Below are 23,205 nucleotides of genomic sequence, written 5' to 3'. Positions count from 1 at the left end.
CACGACACACAGAAAAAAATCTAAAATAAATACAAAATAAATACAAAAATAAACAAATGTATAAAATGAGGAAAATATTTACAAAAATAAAAAGGGAAAATTAAACAAGAGTAAATAAATAAGGGAATTATTACAAATAAATGTAAAAAATAAAGAAGCAAATTAAAACAGAAATATCAATTTATGTCACCGTTTATCAATTAATTAATGGCAACATTTATGTTTAATATAATTTTTTCTACATTTTAATTAATAAGTCATTTATTTATTTATTTTTGATTTTGGCAGGTTCCATCCTCCATAAAGTCTGGGTTCAACCCCCTCAAACTTTAATATACACCGATTTAGACACATGCTCCTCAGTGATTCTGCTGCTGATGATTATGGTGAAGATGAAGGGTATTACTGTCGCTTGACCTACCTGCTTATGGCGAGAAGAAGAATCAAAGGACCCAAACGGACCCCCCTCTGTTCTCGGCAAGCTGTTTTTCAAGACTGCAGAGACAAAGTATCCAGATTATTACATACATATCTACTCCTTCTTTAGCAGTAGGCATAGGGAGGCCTCATCCCCTGCTAATGCTCCCTGCAGAGGCCTCATTTGTTTCCCATGAGATGGATGAGGAACTGCTCAAATAAAAGCTGACCTTCTGGAGTTCACAACATCCTCAGACATTCAGGCTCCTTGAGCAAACACAACACGAGAAATGCGTTTTGCTTGAGCCCTTCTAAATTATAGGTCTATTTTTCTCCTAAAATTAATATACATGAAAGAAAGCTTGCTTTTGAACATTGGGTTTTGCAGTAATCTGAAAAATGTCTTATTGCACCACATAAATAACAGTCAGCCTAAAAATATATCTCCATTAAGTGTGTCTTAATATCATTCCGAGCAGCAAATCTAATACTTATGTTGATCAATCATCCTAATGATAAAATTGTCAGAGACATGTCTCGCCAGAATTACAGTATATGAAATTAATATGTCAAGAGTTATAAATCAAGGCCACACCCCGGTGTGCAAATAATGTCATATACACTGGAGCTCCAGCTCACTGATTCACAGCCCTGCAACTGACTGAAACTGAACAAATTCACTTGTTGCATGCATACTATCTCTTGGATCCCTAAATAAATAGTTAGACATTTTAGGAAACACTCTTATTCGCTTTCTTGCCAAGAATTAAATGAGAAGATCGATACCACTCTCATGCTTGTACGAGGAGTATGAAGCTGCAGCCAGGAGACGGTTATCTTAGATTAGCATAAAGACTAGAAACAGGGGGGAAAAGGTAGCCTGGCTCTGGCCCCAGGTTAAAAAAAATGTTTAAAGCTATGTCTAAAGCTAAAACATGTATATCTCATTTGTTCAATCCATATAAAAATTGAAGTGGGGTTATGTGTTGGACTATTTCTCAGCCAAATGCAGCAACATCCTGGAATCTTGTCAACGTGAGATTGCAAACCAACATGATTTTGCTTTTACACTTTGTTTTTTGTAGGGATTAAACAAATGATATATAATATATTAATTAGTGAACTTAAAGCTGCAGTTGGTAACTTTGAGAAAATATGTTTTAAAAAAGTTATTTTTATAAAACTGTGACTATATCCTGACTGTTGTGCAAAAAAATGAATGTTCCTCAGTGTCCTCTTGTGCTCATAATGGCATTTGCAAGATTTCACAGACCGGAGGAAAACAACCAATCAGAGCCGAGGAGTCTCTGAGCAGCTGCCAATCACTGCTTGCGAAACTCGCAAAATCCGGCCAGTGGGTGGTGCTTGGTTTTGGTTTGAATGTTTAGCGTGGCAACCGGGTCACAAACGTTCTCATTTTACAGCTAAACAGTACACTGCAAGTTGTTTCTGAAAACATTTTAGGTGAGAAATAGGCACTACAGTAAGAAAATATTGATTCATATTTGATCAGCGCTGCCTAGTTTGACCGTTTGATCGGACTGGCCGGCACCAGCTCGGCTGTGACTGGTTGTTTAGGTTTGAGTGCGGTAAAAACATGCAAATGCCATTAGGAGCACTAGGATGAGGCAGAAGGACATGATTACCTGTCTAATGCACTACTGTCAGGATATAGTGACAGTTTTCTAAAAATAACTTTTTATCATATTTACTCAAAGTGACCGACTGCAGATTTAAGAGGTGCTGTTAGGCAGATTTGAAAAAATTTGGACAGAACCATGCTCAGTTTCCCTCAGTCTTTATGCTAAGCAAAGCTTACCGGCTACTGGCTGTAGCTTCATATTTAGCGTACAGATATGTCAGGTATTGAACTTGTGGCAAGAGAGCAAATAAGCCCATTTCCCAAAATGTCAACAGCTAAATAAAATACCAGATAACTCAATCAACTGATCAAATAAAAGGTACAAAGTATAACAAAGAAGTCTGGGATTTCTGGTGGATTACAGTAACCTGAAAGAGAATGAGAAAAAGGGAGAGAGGTGAGAACCAAAGGGTGGCTTTACAACGCTCAGCGGGCCCCCTGGCACAATTGTCTGGAGACCTGCCAACTGCTCACATTCCTCCCTTTCTTTTGGGACTCGGAGGTCTGGGTTGGCACAGAGTGGCTGGGCCAGACTGGCATCGGGGTCACTGTAAATCTGCAGGGAGAGGGTAAGAATGAATAAGGGTAAACAACAATAAGACAGGTGAGAAAGAGGCAAAAGAGAGAACAAAAGTAGGAGGCAAAAGCACTCACTCCTCCCTTGCCCTCATTGTCTCCTCCCGTGTGCGATCGAGTGGAGGGAGGTGCTCAGCTGGGAACACAGAGAGAGAGAGAGACACCAGCTCTGAGGGAGAGAACACAAACACACACACACAATATGAGAGACATGGGAGTCTGATCAGAGCTGGAATGGGTCGTTCTGTGCTGTAGGTTGCTCCGCAGGCCTGTTTCTGGAGGGAAACAGAGGGGCTGGACACAGGAGACGGACACAGGAATTCCAGGTCACAAGGGCTCCTGTGGCAAAGCAGTCTCGGCTGGGTTGGGCCGGGCTGGTATTCCAACCTCTCACGGCCATGAGTGTGACAGCAGAGTAAGAAATATTAAGAAAAAGAGTGTGGTAAGTTATATATTGGGGAAACTAAGAGGCTGACCTGACCCCCCTCAGGATGGGATCCTCTGTGGAGTTTGCCTGTTTGCTGCTGGTGGTTTCCACTCTGGGAAAGATGGTTTCTGGGGGTTGTTTGGGAAAATGCTGCCGGGGCAGAGACTTGAGCTGTCTGACCACCGACTGGAGGATGGACCGCGTGTATGGGACATGCTACTGCGACGAGAGCTGCGTCAGGACCAAGGACTGCTGCTTCGACTACTTCACAGAGTGCCCAGGTGAGGGATGAATGGAAGGGAGCCGCTCTCAGTGTGAACGAATCACAAGTGGAGGTTTTGTTTTCATGCACATACCTTAACTATGCGATACCAGCGGGAGATAACCTGTCGCACGAGATAATCCGTACCTTTGCTAAAGATAGATTATCGAGCAGGCGATAAAGATAGGTAGAGAAGAAAGATTATTTTCAGTACGTGGGCTTGCTTATCACATACTGCATCTGTGATGACAGCTGGCAGGGGTGGACATGTTCCAAATTCATCCATGGCAGAATGCCTTGCCTTGTAATAGTTTCTCTCCACCTTCTAACTTGTGCAGTGCACTAAAAACAATGTTGTTTTTCTTCTGCAGCATGTGTCACGACTGCTACATCACAAAAAGGCAATAATCAGTTCACCAACTAACCCAGGCAGCTGTGTCTAACCTCATTTCAGTGGACTGGCCCACATAATGGAATTAGTACAAATATTTGAAGAATGTGATTCTGTCAATCAGTCGTTGCAAATTACAGTTCCAGTCAAACAAGCCGAGCGTACCTAATATGTGTTATAGGCCGGTAGAGACTAAATCTGCATGCTTAATGCATCAAAGCTTGATCGTCGAGCGCGACTGAAAAGAAAAATCACAGGACTTGGTGATTGAATGGGTTGCTCACTTGGCATGCTCTCAAAACCACTTGTAGTGGAGCAGGACAAACTAATTCTACAAGCCACAATCAATGCTTCATTGATTTAAAGTTATTTCCTGGATATTTAGCTCCAATTACACTGTTTCACGGGAAAATTTGAATTATGCAGTCTGCAAGAACGCTGCAAGGTTTTGCTGTGACTCAAAAGTGTCACTTCTGCACACACTGTGAGCTTAAGGAATCAGTGTTAGGTCAAACATCTGTGAGTTTCATTGCAGGTTGATTGTTTGCTTGCACAGAGGATATCCTGTAATAATGTTTCTCCTGCAATGTGGGTGCCAAAATCCAGCTCGGGACTGCGCTGTGAGCGACTGGAGCTTTTGGAGCGGCTGCGCCAAGCCCTGCCAGCCCTCTGTGCGGGTCCGTGTCCGTCACATAGAGCAGCAGCCCACTCACAGCGGAGAGCCCTGTCCCAGCCTGGAGCAACGAAGCGGCTGCAGGGAGTACAGAGACCACCAGGGCGGTCACTGTGGACTCAACTCAGGTACACAAATACATCATGTTGCCATTCTTTTACTACTGTTTATCTGCAATACTGCTTTTATTTGATCTTAAATGCATTTTTCCCTTGACTTTGTACCTTAAAAGAACAGTGTGTAACATTTCGGGGGATCTATCAGCAGAAATGGAATATAATATTCTCAACTATATTTTCATTAGTGTATATTCGCCTGAAACTAAGAATCGTTGTGTTCTTGTTACCTTAGAATGAGTCCTTTATATCTACATAGGTCATGTTTCTGCGGTAGCACAGAACAGACAAACCAAACACTGGCACTAGAGAGAGAAGTTCACGTTTTTATGTTACCTGAAGGCCACCGTAGTTCTCCGACACACTTGTAAAACTGCGTTAACGTGAGCCGCAGAGTGCAAAACTGTGGTACTGCCAGCCCCCGTCTCACTTCCATTGCACCAAAGGTAGTGTTATTATTGTAAGGATGGCCTCTGAGCGAGGCGAATGGCGTTACCACAGTTTTGCACTCGTTGGCTCACGTCATGGCAATCTTGAAAGGGAGGAATGGCGGAGGGGTACCCTGTTGGTTGCAATCTGCAACCACACCACTATGCTGCCAAATCCTACACACTGTACCTTTAAATGTGCTAAACTTACTATTAGAATACTGAATTTGTTTCTCTTATCAGGTCCAGCATTCATCACCAGCATGGAGTTTGGCAAGGGAAGGCCCAGGCATGACCACTATGGAAATCCCCTACAAGCCGGGTAGGTTTCATATCATGCTACTCTGAAACTGCACACAACCTCTTTAAATTCAAGAGTTGAAAAGTTCATGAATGCTGCCAGGTGTTAACTTCATTTTAGCATTATGCAGTGTAACCCGAACCATTTTGAAAAAAAAACAAAAAACAGATAACAGCCCAACCTTTTCCCCTGTGTGCGTGAGCTACCAGTAGATGTTTGCTCACCTGGATGTCTGTCTACCAACCATTAAATATAGCTGAGAGATTGCCCACAACCCTTTGAAATTGAAAACTCATACTTTAATAAGGACTGTTGCATGAAAAGCACATGCACAAAAGGCCTAGATGACAGAAGGTGAGTTGTTGTGTGCAGCTTCCAGGGACATTGGCTGATTTATTGTGTCATTACTGCATTGACTGGTGAAGCAAACTATCCCTGTGCCAGTCACCAACTGGGTGATGATGTCCTCCTAAAGTGCGCATTTACTTTAGTCCTCTATCTTAATTCATTGGTCTAATATCCCAGTAATGACTGAGTGACCCTTGTGACCCTGCCCCTACTCCCCTCAGGTTCTGTGTGGAATTCACACTGGAGTCCCGGACACCCCACTGTACGGTGGAGAACCGGCCACACACACACTGGATGCGCTACATAACAGAAGGCTTCAAAGTGTGTGTGGCATGTGAACCTCCCGCCATGCGAAACAATAGTGGCAGCTGCCAAGGAGACGGTCTGGAATCAGACAAGTATGAACCTTTATATGTGTGTGTGTGTGTGATTACTGACGATTTGATAAAAGAGCATCTTAAATTGATAAAATCTTTGTCATTGTATCAACCCCAAATTACTGTAACATTTAAAATCAAGTGAAAATAGATGCAGATGTGTGAAACTACGCACGTTGTAGTGTGAAAACCATAAACCTTATGAGCTGTGACTGTGTTGCAGAGAAGCTTTGCTCCACTGGCAGGCGGTGGGGAACCATCAGTGCAGCGGGACATGGAAGAAGATCGAGAAAACCCAGCAGTGCAACTGTCCACCACAACACAGCTTCGTCTTCATCTGATCCAAACACAGCACCACAGAACTTTCTCTGATCTGGTGTCCACAATAACATTTCACAGCCAAGCTCCCCTTCAACAGCGAGACTGAAATACCGTGATCAGATCAGACGCTTCAATACTGCAGGCTTTCAACACTAAAAAAGACTCAACGGTGGTGCAATGCAATTATGTCTCTAATAAATATGCTACACACTGATATAAAATGCATGTTCAACTCACTGCAGTCACCATGCACATTTACATTCTGTGTATCTTTGCAGCACACAATGTAACTTGTACAGTATTTCACCTTTTTTTTAGTCCACATTAAGCACCTATCAAAGTTCATTTTGCATATTTTTATTGTAACAAGCAACTGTTGTATTAATTTCTTACAATTTTCTGGCAAAAATGTTTAACTTAAAATTATACAAAATATTTTACAATGTTACATTTGTGACCTGATTTTTTTTGTTTAAGAAAAAAACAAAAAAAAAAACAAACATAAAATGTTCCCCATCATAGAGGCAACACAAACAGCCTAGTTCATTGTTCTGCATTGAGCACCCTCTGGTGGCATTACATTTCTTGGATGCAAAAAAAGCACAACACACCCACAACATAAAGGATCAGTTTCAGAAGTTTGGCCAGTGGGCTGAAAGGAGTTAAAATAAGTGGGGTAGCTAATCCCATGTTTCAGTAACAGGTGAACTGCTACATTGTACAAGTTAAAGGGGCACTACTAATAAATATATCCTATCATAGAAGGCAATGCATATATCCCAATTAATTATTGTGTTCATTGCCCTCTAGTGGTATATTTTCTTGGTGCAAACAAAAACAGCAGCCACACACCAATAACACAAACATCTTCAGCAATTAAGCTATGGGCTGATATAAGGCAAAATGTATTTACAATTACTACAATATATAAGTTATTGAGGCACTTCCCCTCCTCAGCCTACTTTATTTGCCTTCGTTAGGACTCTCCAGCGGTCTTTGAGCATGGTGCCGGTGCGTCCCTCAAAATCAAAATCCATTAACATGTGAGACCACTTCCCCTGGCCGTGACGTTTAACTCCAATCTTGAGGTATTGGTCCAGCTGGTATGTCCATTTCTAAAAAAGCATTTGAGAGATGCTTAATATATTCACTTGATTTGAGATGAAATAACTGGACATAAATGAGATGTGTGGTTCAATTTACCTGAGGTCGTTTTCTTGCTTTTTGCATCATCGTGGTGTCCACTGACGTCCCAGATGTCACCCCAGATAACTCTGATGGTGAGAGGTTGAACATTCTCTTTAGCTTTTTGTTCACGCTCAGAAATGTGTGTGAAATATAATGTGGTGGTGAATGTATTCCTAGAATTTTTTTTTATAGAGAATTAAAGTATTGTTATATTTAGTTTGTAACAGAAATATCAAACACAGGAAAAATACAACTTACCAATCTTGGACATTCTTTTGACCGAGACAAAAGGCTTTTTGCTTGAATCAGTTTGCCATTCTTCTGGAATCTCAGTTGACAGTAGTTTCCGTTTTGTTCTGTGGAAGTGCCACACGGTGTGATGAAATTATTTGTAACCCCACAGTTTACTGAATTTACCTTCATCCAAACAGAGAGCAAAAGAAGCATTTCAACACTCTACTAACCTCAAACTTACAGCCTTGTTCTTGTCCCTGTTGAGACATAAATGTTCAGTATATTGTTCAATACAGAGCAGAAATAGATCATACTTCATAAACACAACTGGGGCTGTTAAAGGTTATTTCCTACTTTCTGTCCTCTGTTGTTTTCTTGGCTTCTTCTGACAGAGAGCCATCCTGTGTCACCTCATCCTCCAGATCCTCAATGTTCTGCGACGACTGCGCCATCTTTGTGGCCGCCTGATAGTTGAAGAGGCAGACAAAAACCATAAATGATGTTACTAAATATTATCCTTTTAATACTCTTCCAAAACAATCAACTTCCAGGCTTAAAGGAATAGTTCACCCACAAAATGACCATTTGTATATCTACCTATACTCACCCTGTGTTACCTTGAACTCTTGAGGAAAACTTTGCCTCCACAGCAAACAAAGAATCAGAGAACGGAGAAAAGTCTTGATGAATTTAAATGAATAGGGGCTGCGTCTAACAACAGCAAAACTATATCAACTCAAACATCTGATTACAAACTCTTACATAACTCGCGCAGTAGAATCTACGTCTCATGTATTCAGTCGTATGCTCACTACTTCCCAAACACATAAATTTCTTTAAAACCTTACTATATTTAAAACACATCGGACTCGCGCAGCTGTGCCAGCGTGAGACTGTTTATGTCTAAGTGTTTTATATAGATAAGATGCATGCGTTTGGGAAGTAGTGATCATACGACTGCATACATGAGACTTGGATTATACTGCATGAGTTGTAAACAAACGTTTTAATATAGTTTTGCTGTCGTTAAACGCGGCCTCCCTTTATGCCAATACATCAAGACTTCTCTCTGTTTTAAATTCTTTGTTTGCCGTGGAGGCAGGCGAGAAAAACTAACTTTTCTATAAGAATTCAAGGTAACACGGGGTGAGTAATTGATATACAAATGATCGTTTGGCGGGTGAACTAATCCTTTAAGTATTGCTATAAAGAGAAAGCAAAACTAATGAGGCCTGTCAATACAATACCCTTCTAAGTTTAACCTTAGTCAGCGGCCTCCATGTAAATCATGTTTTAAGCTTTTGGACCCTGAGAAGGACTCTGCTGTTTGTTGCAGTTTGTCCTTCCAATTAATTTGATGACAAATTGTCAATTAACTATGACTGATAATGTCACATCAGCACCTTCAGTTGGTCAAAGCGCCATTACTCAGAAAGGACAAGAGCGTAGCCGAGCAGGCCTGCACACAAGATCAAATAAATGTATCGACTGCTGTTTGTTAAACTTTGCCGTTAGCTGGAGCGAAACACTGGACACCTGATGTATTGGCCAATTAAATCACGTGTAACTGAAGACATCTCACAAACAGCTGAGCGGCAAAAAACTGACAATTCTGTTCACACTTGTTTGGATCAAAAGGACAGATGTTAGAAGTTACAATTTAAGATATATTGGTGTGAAACGTTCAAGCATCAAATACAGCAGCACTCAAACTATATTTTTCATTTGTGATCAAGGAGGGGGACTAATCGTCTCAGTCGATGTCTTGCAGCAAGACGGAGTGATTTATTGCACAGCTACTCTCATTCCTTATTTTTTCAGCCATACTTTTACACTGGCATTAGTCGTGCAGGGCCAGCTGTATATAAATGTTTACTCTCATCATGAATAGACTGAATAAATCCTACCCTGGGAAAACAATTTTCCAAGTAACAGCCTAAGACTTTGACTTTCTGCACAACCAATTTTCAAAGGTCATGTTAAACTAAGCTGAACAGCTCTTGTCAATCATTTCTCACCCATTTTCAGTGTCCAAATATCTTAGTCTAGACTGTTGAAACACATTCAATACACACATTCAGGAAAGTTAGAGTTGGATTGGGCCTATTGTCAAGCTTGTCTATACATTTTATGAACTAGGCTGAACTTGGAAAGCCTTGTGTCATTTTGATTTGTAGGATATGACCTACGACATACTAGCTCAGGTCCTGTACCTTGAGAATGTAGTCGGAGGGATTCTTCTCCAAGTAGGCGTCCAAGTAAGAGTTGATCGTCTCCAGCAGGCGGCTGAAGCTGAAGCTCATGAGGAACGGGTGGTAAGTTTCCCTCTCTGTCACTATTGTCGTCAACTTAACTATCAATTTCTGTTGAAAAATGTTAGTTGTTAAGCATTAAAATCAATCACTCTACGCCACCAGATATTCCAGCATTGACCATGTGCTTTTGAAAAGAAAAGAGACAGTAATAAACATACAGACCTTTGGGAAGTCATTCTTCTCAAACCACTTGAGGGCAGAGGAGGCATGAGATCTTTGGCCTTTCTCCAAGCACACAGACACAGACTGAGAACAACAGGGCAAATACATCAGATGCTTAAACAAAATACGGACAAAGCGGCTCTGTGTGACATAGGGACTTTAATCTGGTGTATTCCTTGAACTGGTGATATATATCCATTACAGGCAGCAGACTGTTAACCTTACATTGCAGCTAGATTATTGCAATGTCATAGAATTACGCGAGAATCGTGGGATCAAATGTCACACGGAAATCCATCTTGTCAGGCTCTAATTAATACGTTTGTGTCCGGCTCGCCAGACAACGGATCAATCAGTGTCCTGTGAGGAGCTACTGGCAGGCGTGGCTTTGGTATGTGAGACTCGGTGAGACCATAGCGTGAGACGACACAGAGAGGCAACTGTTTGTTCTAAACAACAATGGGGGCTCCTGAAGAGGTTAGATGCTGCAATAGCATCAGTTATATCACAACTGGAGAGTATTTTCTTCAATGAAAGAAGAGCAAAGTATGGCATTGACTGTGTAAAGTACAGCAGTGTTAATTTGATTGACAGATGGTTCATCCAATCACCTGCCAAGTATTTTTTTGAAAGTGCCTGCCCTTTTCTAAACAGTTTTCAAATGACGGCGTATCAGATGGTTCTGTGAAACAAACCATCTGACAGGGTCAGGTGAGCAGACCGTAGCATTCTCCAGAATTCTTTCAATCACACCGGGACACATTTAAAGCCATGTCTGGACATTCTCAAATCTTGTGTACATACACATCCCAAATAATTAGTGTGATTACCTGGACAAGCAAAAGAATGGTGATGTTTTTGAACAGACTTTCGTCTGCCACAGTGTGCTCTAGTTTTGACCATAATTTGGCGGCAGACATCAGAGGCATCACACGGTCATCGTCTTCAAACTGGACATCTGGGGAAAAACAGTGGGCACACTTTGAAAACATGAATTTCAGCTTCAAGTTACTTTTCTGGTAGTACAGTTGTTATAGCAAATGATGTCATCAAAACATTGACTCCATGACTCTTATATCTACGCATTTTTATATGAGCTTTGAAAAGTAACTTTAGGGTATTTTTCAACCCTATTTTCCCATGTTTTTATGTCTAACTGACTAATAGGAACAACAATTTCTGAAATTGATCCAGTATTGAGAGAGAGCGCTGTAGACGGCAGCTCACTGGATGCAATATCGTGCTATTGGGGCAAGCTGCAAGCACTTTATATTACCATTAAAAGTGCTTGTTTTTGCCATGACAGGCTCTGATTGTTATTATAAGTGTCTGACATTATGGAAAGAGTCTTGCTCAAGGAGAAGTGTCATTCTGAAGTCTTGTGAAGTGACGTGTTGCCAATAGTGGAATATTAGAATACATCCATGGTGGAAAGTTTGTTGTGTTGGACAGAACTTACCCAATTGCTTTCCATGCATGACTCTTGCAAGGAAGGCACATATAATCGTTTTCTCATCATGGTCTCCTTCCTCACAAATGGCTAAAAAAGCAAAGAAAAAAAGTGTTAGCCGTTAGGTCTTCAGAAAAATTACAAAGATATGAAGATGGTGTCTCTGTAGTAACAAAATCAATTGTTTCCCTTCCTCATTACTGATACGGCAAATCCCACTGCTATGTTAACTATGTTAATTTGATCATCATAGTTTTCAAATGATTAATATAGTTATGTATCTTTACTGGTCTTCCTAAAAAATCAATCAGACAGCTGCAGCTGATTCAGAACCTGCTGCTGCTAGAGTCCTCACTAAGACCAAGAAAGTGGATCATATCAGTCCAGTTCTGAGGTCTCTACACTGGCTCCCTGTCTCTCAGAGAATTGATTTCAAAATACTCCTGCTGGTTTATATAGCACTAAATGGTTCAGGGCCAAAAATACATTTCTGATCTTCTGCTATGTTATGAACCATCCAGACCTCTCAGGTCATCTGGATCAGGTCTGCTTAGTGTCCCCAGAGTCAGAACTAAACATGCAGAAGCAGCATTCAGTTTTTATGCACCAAATATTTGGAACAAGCTCCCAGAAACCTGCAGGACCAACTCTGAGTTCTTTTAAATCAAAGCTTAAAACTTTCCTGTTTGCTGCTGCCTTTTATTAAACCAGATAATGATCTTATACTGCACTAGAGCTTTTACTCTTGTGTGTTATATATTCTATCCTAGCTTTTATTTTTTTAGCTTGTTTTTATTTTCTAATATTTAATGTTTTTATAACTGTTTTTTTCTTTTGCACTTTGTGGCAATGTTCTTGAATGTTTATGTAAAGCACTTTGAATTGCCCTGTTGCTGAAATGTGATATACAAATAAAGCCTTGCCTTGCCTTGGTTGTTGTATCTGTAGAAACTCACATTAAAGTCATAATATTAAAACCAAAACAAATGTAAAATTAATACATTGTCCTTTTTCTTTCCTATGGTAAGTGGTTGGGTGTCTTGATATAGAAAAATGATGGAGTGTGCAAAGGAAACAACGTCATCTCAGTTTCATTTATCAGGAAGAACCCCTGTTTAAATATTAATTTTATTATGTTTAATCCTGATTGTGCTGTAATCAGCAGGTCACAAAAAAACACCAGATGATAAATAACATCATTTTTTAAAGATAACTTCAACTAAAACTGTGACTTTCAATTGCAGTGATGAGATTGCAGGTTGCACAGAGAAAGCATACGAGCATATTTTTATTTGTATTTTGAACTTTGCACTACTAACTTTTTTACTAACATGTTTTGCACCATGGAGCTGTGATGCTGGAAACTTGAATTTCCCTCAGGATCAATAGAGTTACTATCTATCTACCTATCACTGTGGGTTGCTGTTGCTACTCGGGGCCATTTAAGAGGAGCACCCAGAGTTTTAGCATGAAGGCTATTGCTGATTTAATCTTTCCTTTGCTCCATAAGCACCACTGTTCTCTCACATTATTCATTTCTACATTAGTCCAACAGTGTTTTCTCAGTGTTTATAGTGAAGACTAACCGTTGGCGTCACAGGTTAGCAACAGTTAAAGTAGTTAACTCACCCTGTAAAGTTGACAGCGTTTCATTGAACTCCTCAAACTTTCCTTGCTTGAAGCGTCGACACAGACTAACAAACATAAAGTCCAACATCCAGCCAGTAGCTACCGCGGTAACACGGGAGAAGCTGACTTCTTCATCTGGACTCTCATCAGCTGTTAAACTCTTCTTGTTGTTGTTGTTAACTTCAGGCTCCATGTTGTTTCATCTCTTCTTCTTCTTCTTCTTTGAAAGTTGTTTGATTTCCGCGGGCTGTTCTTCCTCTTCCTCTTCTTCGTTGCTGTTTTATTGGCGGTTGTGCAGCCTGCAGCGCCCTCTGGCCGCTGGGAGGAGCAGCTACACATACTACTTATATTAGTGACTTTATTCTCGTAATGTTATGTCTTTATTCTCGTAATGTTATGAGTTTATTCTCGTAATATTATGACTTTATTCTCGTAATATTATTACTTTATTCTCGTAATATTATGACTTTATTCTCGTAATATTATGACTTTATTCTCGTAATATTATGACTTTATTCTCGTAATGTTATGACTTTATTCTCGTAATGTTATGACTTTATTCTCGTAATATTATGACTTTATTCTCGTAATATTATTACTTTATTCTCGTAATATTATGACTTTATTCTCGTAATATTATGACTTTATTCTCGTAATATTATGACTTTATTCTCATAATATTATGTCTTTATTCCCGTAATATTATGACTTTATTCTCGTAATGTTATGATTTTATTCTCGTAATGTTATGACTTTATTCTCATAATGTTATGACTTTATTCTCATAATGTTATGAGTTTATTCTCGTAATATTATGACTTTATTCTCATAATGTTATGAGTTTATTCTCGTAATATTATTACTTTATTTTCGTAATATTATAACTTTATTCTCGTAATATTATTACTTTATTCTCGTAATATTATGACTTTATTCTCGTAATATTATGTCTTTATTCTCGTAATATTATGACTTTATTTTCTCGTAATATTATGACTTTATTCTCGTATTATTATGACTTTATTCTCGTAATATTATGACTTTATTCTCGTAATATTATGACTTTATTCTCGTAATATTATGACTTTATTCTCGTAATATTATGACTTTATTCTTGATATATTGTGACTTTATTCTCATAATATTATAACTTTATTCTCGTAATATTATAACTTTATTCTCGTAATATTATGACTTTATTCTCATAATATTATGACTTTATTCTCGTAATATTATGACTTTATTCTTGATATATTGTGACTTTATTCTCATAATATTATAACTTTATTCTCGTAATATTATAACTTTATTCTCGTAATGTTATGACTTTATTCTTGTAATGTTATGACTTTATTCTTGTAATGTTATGACTTTATTCTCGTAATGTTATGACTTTATTCTCGTAATGTTATGACTTTATTCTTGTAATGTTATGACTTTATTCTCGTAATGTTATGACTTTATTCTTGTAATGTTATGACTTTATTCTCGTAATGTTATGACTTTATTCTCGTAATATTATAACTTTATTCTCGTAATATTATGTCTTTATTCTCGTAATATTATGACTTTATTTTCTCGTAATATTATGACTTTATTCTCGTATTATTACTTTACTCTCGTAATATTATGACTTTATTCTCGTAATATTATAACTTTATTCTCGTAATATTATAACTTTATTCTCGTAATATTATGACTTTATTCTCGTAATATTATGACTTTATTCTCGTAATATTATAACTTTATTCTTGTAATATTATAACTTTATTTTCGTAATATTATGACTTTATTCTCGTAATATTATGACTTTATTCTCGAAATCTCAGATTTTCCTCAATGTGGCCCTAATACTCCGTCATACCATAGAGCTACAACAATGATAAATAAAATTGAAAATGTTAAAAAAAAACAATTATTCATTTCCACTCATTTTTTAAAAAATCCACAGGGAGCCACTGGAGAGGGGCTAAAGAGCCGCATGTGGCTCCGGAGCCGCAGGTTACTGACCCCTGGTGTAGAGACCCCTGGTGTTTTTTAATACTTTTCTTACTTCTACGGTCTGTTATTTCTTTTTAGCAGACCGTTGCTATGTATAATAGACCGCTGCTACAGACGCAGTCCTGATGACGCACTCTGGAGGACGCACTCTGGAGGACTGTTTTTGTGTCAAATTATTGATTTCTTAAGTAAGTAGCATTGCAATAATCAGGATAATGTACAGCTAGCCGGTCATTGTTGTGAAATAAATCCCTTCAGGGCGTCGGGGTACTTTCTTTTAGAGTTAATGGGTTCCTTCAGTTTCTTCATATCAAAGGCGTTACATACATCCCTTCAAGTCTTTGGGTTCCACCCCTCTCGGGGTTTATTTCACAATAATGACCGGCTCACCGTACATTATCCCTTACATAATGCACACCATCTTTACTTTCTATTAGAGTGTATGAGTTCCTTCCATTTCATCATATTAAAGACGTTACATGCCAGAGCGTCTGGTCTTGAGGTTTGGGAGGGCTAATTGGGCAGTTCATGTTCAGTATCACTGTTTGGCAGCAGTACACAAGAGAAATGAGGAGCTCCATTAATTGCATCTAATGGAATGGAAAACATTTCTCTCCAGTGGTAAATCATTTATCAGCCAGTCTCGCCAGGTCACTGAGTTGTCTGCACTTTTGGATATGAAAAACATGCATACCTTCTTGCTGCAAATGCAATATCAGTATTATAAACTTGTATATTTGTGTCATATTATGTAATGATCCTTATTAAGCAAAAGAAATGCATGCAGAAATGCAGATGTGGCCTATAAACAGCTCATTTGTAGAGTAGAGAACACCAGACACAAAACACGTGAGTTATATACACATTTATTTGTTATTCTGCATATGCTAATAGACGTAATGGGGAACAATGCTCTACAGAAATGTTGACATACATGTACCATAACAAAGTGTTCTGTGGTCGGACTACTACATGCATAGGCCTACAAAGATGTCGCTTTGTACAGAAACAGTCTGTAGCTCTGAATGTGTCTAATGATAATGTTCTCCAAAAGCTGAACAGAAGAAAAAAACAAAATCGAAAACGGTTAAGAGGCAGAATACACAAGAGACATAAGAAGAAACAATGTATGCATTTCAGGGAGCAAGGTTTGGTAAGCACGCATGAGTGACACGGACAATACCCATTCTCTCAGAGAAAATAAAGACACAACCTTTCCACTCTGTACGGTATCACAGATGATAATGCCATTGTGAGACAGCAAGACAGAGCACAGTCCTTTCACTGTCAGCTGAACAGAATTAATTTCAGTATCCACACAAACATCATCTCAAGGGAACATAGCTGATCAATCCAACTCCCTTGTTTCTTTACCCTACCTGTCAAAATGAAGGATTACTCAGAGACATGATTACAACAAACAAGGGATGGAAGGGGAAAAACGTTAAATTGAACATACGGGTACAGAAAAAAATAGCTTTAACGAGAAGGTTATCATTTAAAAAATTAAACAACCACCGCTGACCCCGCATTCTTACTTTGGAGAATACCAAAGAATCTGTTTCAAATGGGGGATCAAACATTTCAAAGAGCTGTATCTCTTATTACGGAGTTAAAGTATGTTGGTCTGGGCATACAGTATGTACACAGACAAAAGGAAATATGGACCACAACTAATCACTAATAAGATGGAACCATTTGGGAAGACTCAATTTCATTCGACCTCTCATAGCCTTCCCTTATCCTGGCACTCCTTTTACCCATTGATCACTGTGCCTGAGGGCATGCCATGAAGTTAGAGCCTCTGAAGCTGTAGGGATTGGAGCACTGAGTGGTGTCAGCATGGGAAATAATCAGATGTATCAGTTCAGCGACGGTAGGGATCTCTTCCTGCCCTTTCTGCAGTCAACTCTAACAGTCAAACTTCTGTCCCTTTGTTGGTGCTCCTTCCTGCCTCACTGAACACTGATGGGGGTGGATACTGAATGGTGGTACACAGATTACCCAGGAGGAGGGAGAAATATTGCCGCTCCTTACCCCAGGAGCCAAGACATCAATGTGGATTTGACAACATCACCTTTCAAAAAGTACAGAAGTAACTAGTTGACATTAGCTGTTAAAGAAAAAACAGAGAATCTATCCAATCGGAACATCAGAGAGTTATAGAAAACCTGAGAACTCAATAACATTACTTGTATCTATTACATAAAGACCTGATTTCTCCTATAAAATTAGAATTTTCTGTACAGTGCTATATGAACAAAGCAAAATGACTTGCTACCTTCTCATAAACAGCGGTGTTATGAAAAGGCACGCATCATTTCAACCACCATATGGCAGGAAATTGTGGTCGTGCTCCATTTTGGTTTAGAAAAAATAGAATCATTCTCAACGTTAATTCACAAAAAACATAAAATCCTTTGTGTGGCCATTGGAATTAGATTATCTTAATATCTTCCACAGACATTAGTTAGATTTGTATGTAAATCTAACAGCAATATAAAAGGCCCAAAGTGGTCAATTTGGATCCCTATTCCCATCAAATTTGAGGTCCATTGATATCTGGCATCAAAGTGCTAGACAGCACATAACAGCCATATAATACGAAAAAGTAAAAGTCCAATTCTCATTTGCATTGTTTGTGAGATTCTGGTAGTTGTAATACTGTTTTGCCTCATATTAAAGATATAACATTTGAAAAAATACAAGTCATTTCTGCCTGTACACTTACAAATCCCATAGACAGAAAATAAAGTGCCACAATTCTTGGCCTGCATAGATTGCAGTATGCGGTATTGCACATTCCACACCTCTCTGTGAGAACAGAAAAACATGATAATAATACGAAAAAGAAAGAAAACAACAAAACAAACAAACAAAGAAGTCACCCACGTGCTTCCTTTCAGTACCATTCCGGTTTGTGTGGCTTTCACAAACACACTTCTACACTAATACACTCAGCCAAGTGTCATGCTGAAACAATAAACAAATCTTCCAGCAATAAAATTGGAATCAAAAGGCAACATACAACAGGTATTTTCAGTCAGTGTAAAACAAAAGCGAGAAAGAAGACGAGAGAGAAAAAACAACTCCTTTGGGTTTAAGTTTGACTGAAAATTGTTTTTGTTCACAATAAAACACAATAAATTACAGTCCAAGACACTACGGATATACAAAAAAAAGATGCCTTAAACATATCAGCAGGATGGGATAAACTCGCAGTAGTATGGAACAAATGTCAACAACGACATCAGGGCGCTGAGGATAGGATGATGAACACAATGCAGGTAAACAAACCATAAGGAAAACAAAAAATATACTAATAATACATGTTATTACTGTATATGTTTCTATGCAGCTGAGATAGATGAAAGCTTATCAGTGTGCTTGATTTGGTCCATTGATATCAGAAGGAATATTGTCATTTTTTTGTGATAGTCTATCCCTTTTGAATTGCCAAAATAGATAGTGTAAAGCATATATATGTGTGTATTAATGACCAGATCTATTGTGCTGAATAAATAAATAAATAAATAGTCTTAATTCTGTTTCATGGAATCTCACTTACCTACTGTAGAATTTTTCAACAACCAATCTACACCTACGTATTTCATATTCTATCTTAAAACTACTTTTAGTTGTATATATCTGATGTCGTAGAGTAAATAAGATTTATTTTTGTGATTTGGATGGAATCAAAAGACTTGAACAAGGAATAAAAACACTTTAAACCTTGTTGTAACTTCTGAAACCACGTAATAAATATTTTCAGTAGCGGTAGTATCTGCTAGTTCCCGTCCTTACTGGCTACATACGTATTTGGCAACTACAGGTGTATGCGCGTTTGGGGGAATCAAGGTGACTGAATATCGGATGCTCAACTGAAAATTCAACAGTCGTTATGAAAACCAAAAGCAACAATGTCAACGTTACAGTTTCATACACCATTTTTCACACGAAAAAACATTACAGGGTCGTCATGGGAACACTTTGCATTTCCACAAAAGGTAATGATATGTTTTTTTTTTTATAGGTCGCTACGATGCAACACCCAGGCTGAGGGCTCTCAATTCAACCCCTCCCACCCCTCCCTTTTCACATTTCAAATATTTGTACCTTCAGTGACGGTTTTCCGTTGCCATCCTGTGCATTGTCATTGCCTTTAGATGTCCTAGTATTTACAGTGGAGCGCTTTCAGCAAACTAAGCACCGTAAAATATCTGTCTTTTTTAAATGCATGCTTTTTACATATAAGTCCCTCTGTGCATTTCCTTCTTCTGCTAGAAAAAAGGAGACTGTCATTATGTACATTGGGAGGATCAAAATGTCTACATAAGTTAATGAATTCCCTCTGTTTTTCCGAGAGCCTCCTCTTCGAGCCCACTGTTTGCCCCAGAGTCATTCTCAAATCTGCACGGAGCACTGCAGTTTCTTTATCTGCAAAACACAACAACACAAGTAAAAGGGACTTGTCATGCCATGCAAAAATATCTTTCACTACAACTGCATCCTTGTCTTTTCTTTGCTGCTCTCCCACACACCAGGCTGAGGTCGCAGTGGGTCTGTAGTCCCTCGGAGCTTCTCTTTACAGTCACATGCTGGTTTCACACGTCGGAGAGAGGCTGCCGTCTCCGGGTATCAGGTGGATATCGGATGTAAACATGTGGTTCTCTACTTTGTGTCCACTTTGGTTGCTGTCAGCCTTGACGTCCTCGCCTGCCACACAATTTTGTGCTGCTGTCTTAGGCGACAAGGGTGCGACTGCAGCGCCCGCCACCTCCATCAGATGCTTCTCCTCGTGGTTCTCTGTGGCTTGATCTTCGTCGCCGGGTGGGGTGTCGACCACCAGCCTCTTAGGGGACAACTCCTCCTCTGTGACTGGGAACACTTCTCCTGTGCTGGGGATGAGCGGTGACGTCTCTCCCTCTGGGGACTCGTCTTCCAGGATGCTGCAGCTGATGTCTCCAGGAGAGGTAGTGCTTGGCGGTGTTAGCGGGCCTTCAGCGGAGGTCTTGGGGAAGTTGACCTTCAACTCCTTTATTTTAAGAGGGTTATTCCCTCTTGGAGAGGTCTGGATATTCTCTACAGCACTGTTAAAGCTCTCCCCTTCTTCTATGTGGAGCTCCGATCCGTCACCTGGGTTGAGGGGCTCATAGAGGCCATCTCCGATTATGATGCCAGGAGAGCCGTCGTCATCAATGGCCCTCAGTTGGCTAAGATCCAGAAAGGGTGGTGCCCTGGGGTGTCTGATTTGACGGGGCCCAGCATGTTCCTCATCTGAGTTGGAGTCTTGTTCTCTAAAGTCTGCTGAGCTGCCCGCAAAGTTATCTTGCGAGGAGGGTTGGACCTCCTTCATCTCCAGCTCTACTTCCTCTTTTAATGTAAATTCAGGGCTTTGAGATTTCTTAGGTGAGGCAGGGCCGGTCATGGTTGTGCTCAGAGTGCTCATGGAGCTTGTAGTGTTGAGGTTGGTGAAGGACTGCGACTTGGTCATCTGGTTGTACATCTCCTCCAGTTTCTGCACATTGAGGTGCTGCGGGGTCCTGTTGGTCAGCTGGGGGCTTCCAGTGGTGGTGATGGTTATGTGATGAGGGGAGCATTGCGGCTCAGGGTTTCTGTTATCTGGAGATTTGAGGTCAGTCTCGGATGAGGCGTGCCTGGTTGAGCTACCCCAGCGGTTAGGTGACAGGTGGTTGTCCAGCGAGGTTTTGTCCTCTCCTTTCTCCACCACCACGTCCATCAGCTCCATACTGCGGGCAAAGGCATCCTTTAGGTTCATTGACACAATGCTGCCATTCCTCTTGGCTCTCTCCAGTGCCTCTCTCCTCTTGATGGCCTTCTCCTGCCTCTTCTGCTCCTTGTAGAACTCAGAGAAGTTGTTGACAATAATGGGGATGGGTAGGGCGATTACCAGCACCCCTGCAATGCAGCAGAGCCCACCCACTATTTTTCCAAGTAAAGTCTGTGGGTAAATGTCACCATAGCCCACTGTAGTCATCGTAATGGTTGCCCACCAGAATGAGGCAGGGATACTGGTGAATTTGGTGGCATCTTCATCTTTCTCAGCAAAGAACACCAAGCTGGAAAATATCATGATGCCCATGGCAAGAAATAAAATAAGCAGCCCCAGTTCATTGTAGCTCCTTCTCAAGGTAAACCCTAGAGACTGGAGCCCCGTGGAGTGCCTGGCCAACTTCAGGATCCTCAATATTCTCATGATCCTGAATATCTGCACCACACGGCGCACGTTTTGGAACTGCAGCACGCTCTTGTTGGACTCAGTTAGGAAGATGGTGACATAGTAGGGCAGGATGGCCAGCAAGTCAATGACATTCAGCGGGCCTTTGAAGAACTTCCACTTATTGGGAGAGGAGAGGAAGCGAAGGAGGTACTCCATGGTGAACCAGGCGATACACACGGCCTCCACGTGGGCCAGCTGGGGGTTGTCATTGAGCTGGCCGAACTCGTCCGTGACCTGGAGCTCCGGTAAGGTGTTGAGAGACAGAGCGATGGTGGAGAGGATGATGAACAGGATCGAGATGATGGCGAGAAACTGAAAAGAGAGCACAGATGGGAATAAGATATTAGCGGAATTCCAAGAAGTGACTTTCATTGCCATTATTAACACACTAAAAAAATAAGATAAATATTCAGAATTGATCAAAATTAGGTTACGCTATTAATCGCATGATTGTCCATGATTGATCGCGATTAATCGCAAATTAATCACACATTTTTTATTTGTTCAAAATGTACCTTAAAGGGAGATCTGTCAAGTATTTAATACTCTCATCAACATGGGAGTGGGCAAATATGCTGCTTTATGTAAATGTATGAATATATTTATTATTGGAAATCAATTAACAACACAAAACAATTAATATTGTCCAGAAACCCTCACAGGTACTGCATTTAGCTTAAAAAACATATGCTCAAATCATAACATGGCAAACTCAAGCCCAACAGGCAACAACAGCTGTCAGTGTGTCAGTGTGCTGACTTGACTATGACTTGCCTCAAACTGCATGTGATTATCATAAAGTGGGCATGTCTGTAAAGGGGAGACTCGTGGGTACCCATAGAACCCATTTTCATTCACATATCTTGAGGTCAGAGGCCAAGGGACCCCTTTGAAAATGGCCATGCCAGTTTTCCTCGCCAAAATTGAGTGTAAGGAGTGATTCCTTGGGAATTCGAGTTTCATATGGTGTTAGTATCTTCACTCTAGCTTTAAAACTGAGGCCGCTACAACCTCCAGAAGATTGCGTTAAAGAAATTAGTGGCGTTAAAACGATTTTGTGTTAACGCTGACAGCCCTATTAAAAATACACGTTACACATGAGCCATAAAATGTAAACTCAAGATATAGATCTTGTGCCGTCTCTCTCAATCAGCATGTTATTGCCCAGTAGTTTGTGGCAGATATGGGATACACTGTGAATAATCATAGGTGTCTGATTTGAATTATAGGGAGAGAAAAAGATGCAAAAATAGAGGCTGAAAGGTGTGGAGAATAAATGATATGAATCTAATGGATGTGAATGCATGTCACAGTTTTGTTTGTATGGACAAAGGAAGATAGCATGGTAATGTAAAATGGCAAAAGGTACCAAATGAGTCATTAAATCTTTGAATGAATGCAGTATTTCAGGATAGATTATTAAATGAGGAGAACATTTTAATAAGGGGAACTAACTAGGTCAGATATTTATTTTGGAGGTAGAGGAGTTTGTGTGACTGTGAACCCATCTACAATAGATAAAAGAATAAAGGGATTTTGGCTCCACCTGTTGGCAACAGTCTAAAACTCCCTTTATCTGTCTCAAAATATAATTTATTGCTTTCAGTGATAAAAGAAAAGTGACTGCTAAAAAGTTTTGAAAGCTTCTGTTTGTTCTTCTGAAATGCTTTGATATTGTTTCCTGTGCCTTCTGCTCAGTAAAGCGA

General features: G+C 39.8%; 3 protein-coding genes across 3 annotated transcripts in view; 1 reads left to right on the top strand and 2 right to left on the bottom strand.

Annotated features, from left to right (window-relative positions):
• The first annotated feature begins 2,708 nt into the window (after nucleotides 1-2,708).
• On the top strand, nucleotides 2,709-6,630 carry LOC119480833 (somatomedin-B and thrombospondin type-1 domain-containing protein). Its single transcript, XM_037757440.1, has 5 exons — nucleotides 2,709-3,343; nucleotides 4,322-4,516; nucleotides 5,176-5,254; nucleotides 5,803-5,979; nucleotides 6,182-6,630. Exons 1-5 carry the CDS (start codon nucleotides 3,127-3,129, stop codon nucleotides 6,297-6,299), a joined length of 786 nt encoding a protein of 261 aa, XP_037613368.1. The 5' UTR covers nucleotides 2,709-3,126; the 3' UTR covers nucleotides 6,300-6,630.
• Nucleotides 6,631-7,207: 577 nt separating this feature from the next.
• On the bottom strand, nucleotides 7,208-13,527 carry terf1 (telomeric repeat binding factor (NIMA-interacting) 1). Its single transcript, XM_037757438.1, has 10 exons — nucleotides 13,258-13,527; nucleotides 11,638-11,718; nucleotides 11,009-11,136; nucleotides 10,179-10,262; nucleotides 9,915-10,064; nucleotides 8,056-8,165; nucleotides 7,932-7,958; nucleotides 7,726-7,823; nucleotides 7,483-7,553; nucleotides 7,208-7,394 (listed from the first exon to the last, which is right to left on the bottom strand). Exons 1-10 carry the CDS (start codon nucleotides 13,448-13,450, stop codon nucleotides 7,233-7,235), a joined length of 1,104 nt encoding a protein of 367 aa, XP_037613366.1. The 5' UTR covers nucleotides 13,451-13,527; the 3' UTR covers nucleotides 7,208-7,232.
• Nucleotides 13,528-16,108: 2,581 nt separating this feature from the next.
• kcnb2 (potassium voltage-gated channel subfamily B member 2) overlaps nucleotides 16,109-23,205 on the bottom strand; it is a 90,994-nt gene continuing 83,897 nt past the window's right edge. The window contains exon 3 of the mRNA XM_037757227.1: nucleotides 16,109-21,811. Within this exon, the coding sequence (XP_037613155.1) occupies nucleotides 19,850-21,811 (1,962 nt within the window). The 3' untranslated portion in view covers nucleotides 16,109-19,849. The remainder of the gene's footprint in view (nucleotides 21,812-23,205) is intronic.

The sequence above is a fragment of the Sebastes umbrosus genome, chromosome 21 (assembly GCF_015220745.1).
Source record: "Sebastes umbrosus isolate fSebUmb1 chromosome 21, fSebUmb1.pri, whole genome shotgun sequence".
NCBI classification, from domain to species: domain Eukaryota; kingdom Metazoa; phylum Chordata; class Actinopteri; order Perciformes; family Sebastidae; genus Sebastes; species Sebastes umbrosus.
This window is presented reverse-complemented; position numbering and strand designations above follow the sequence as displayed.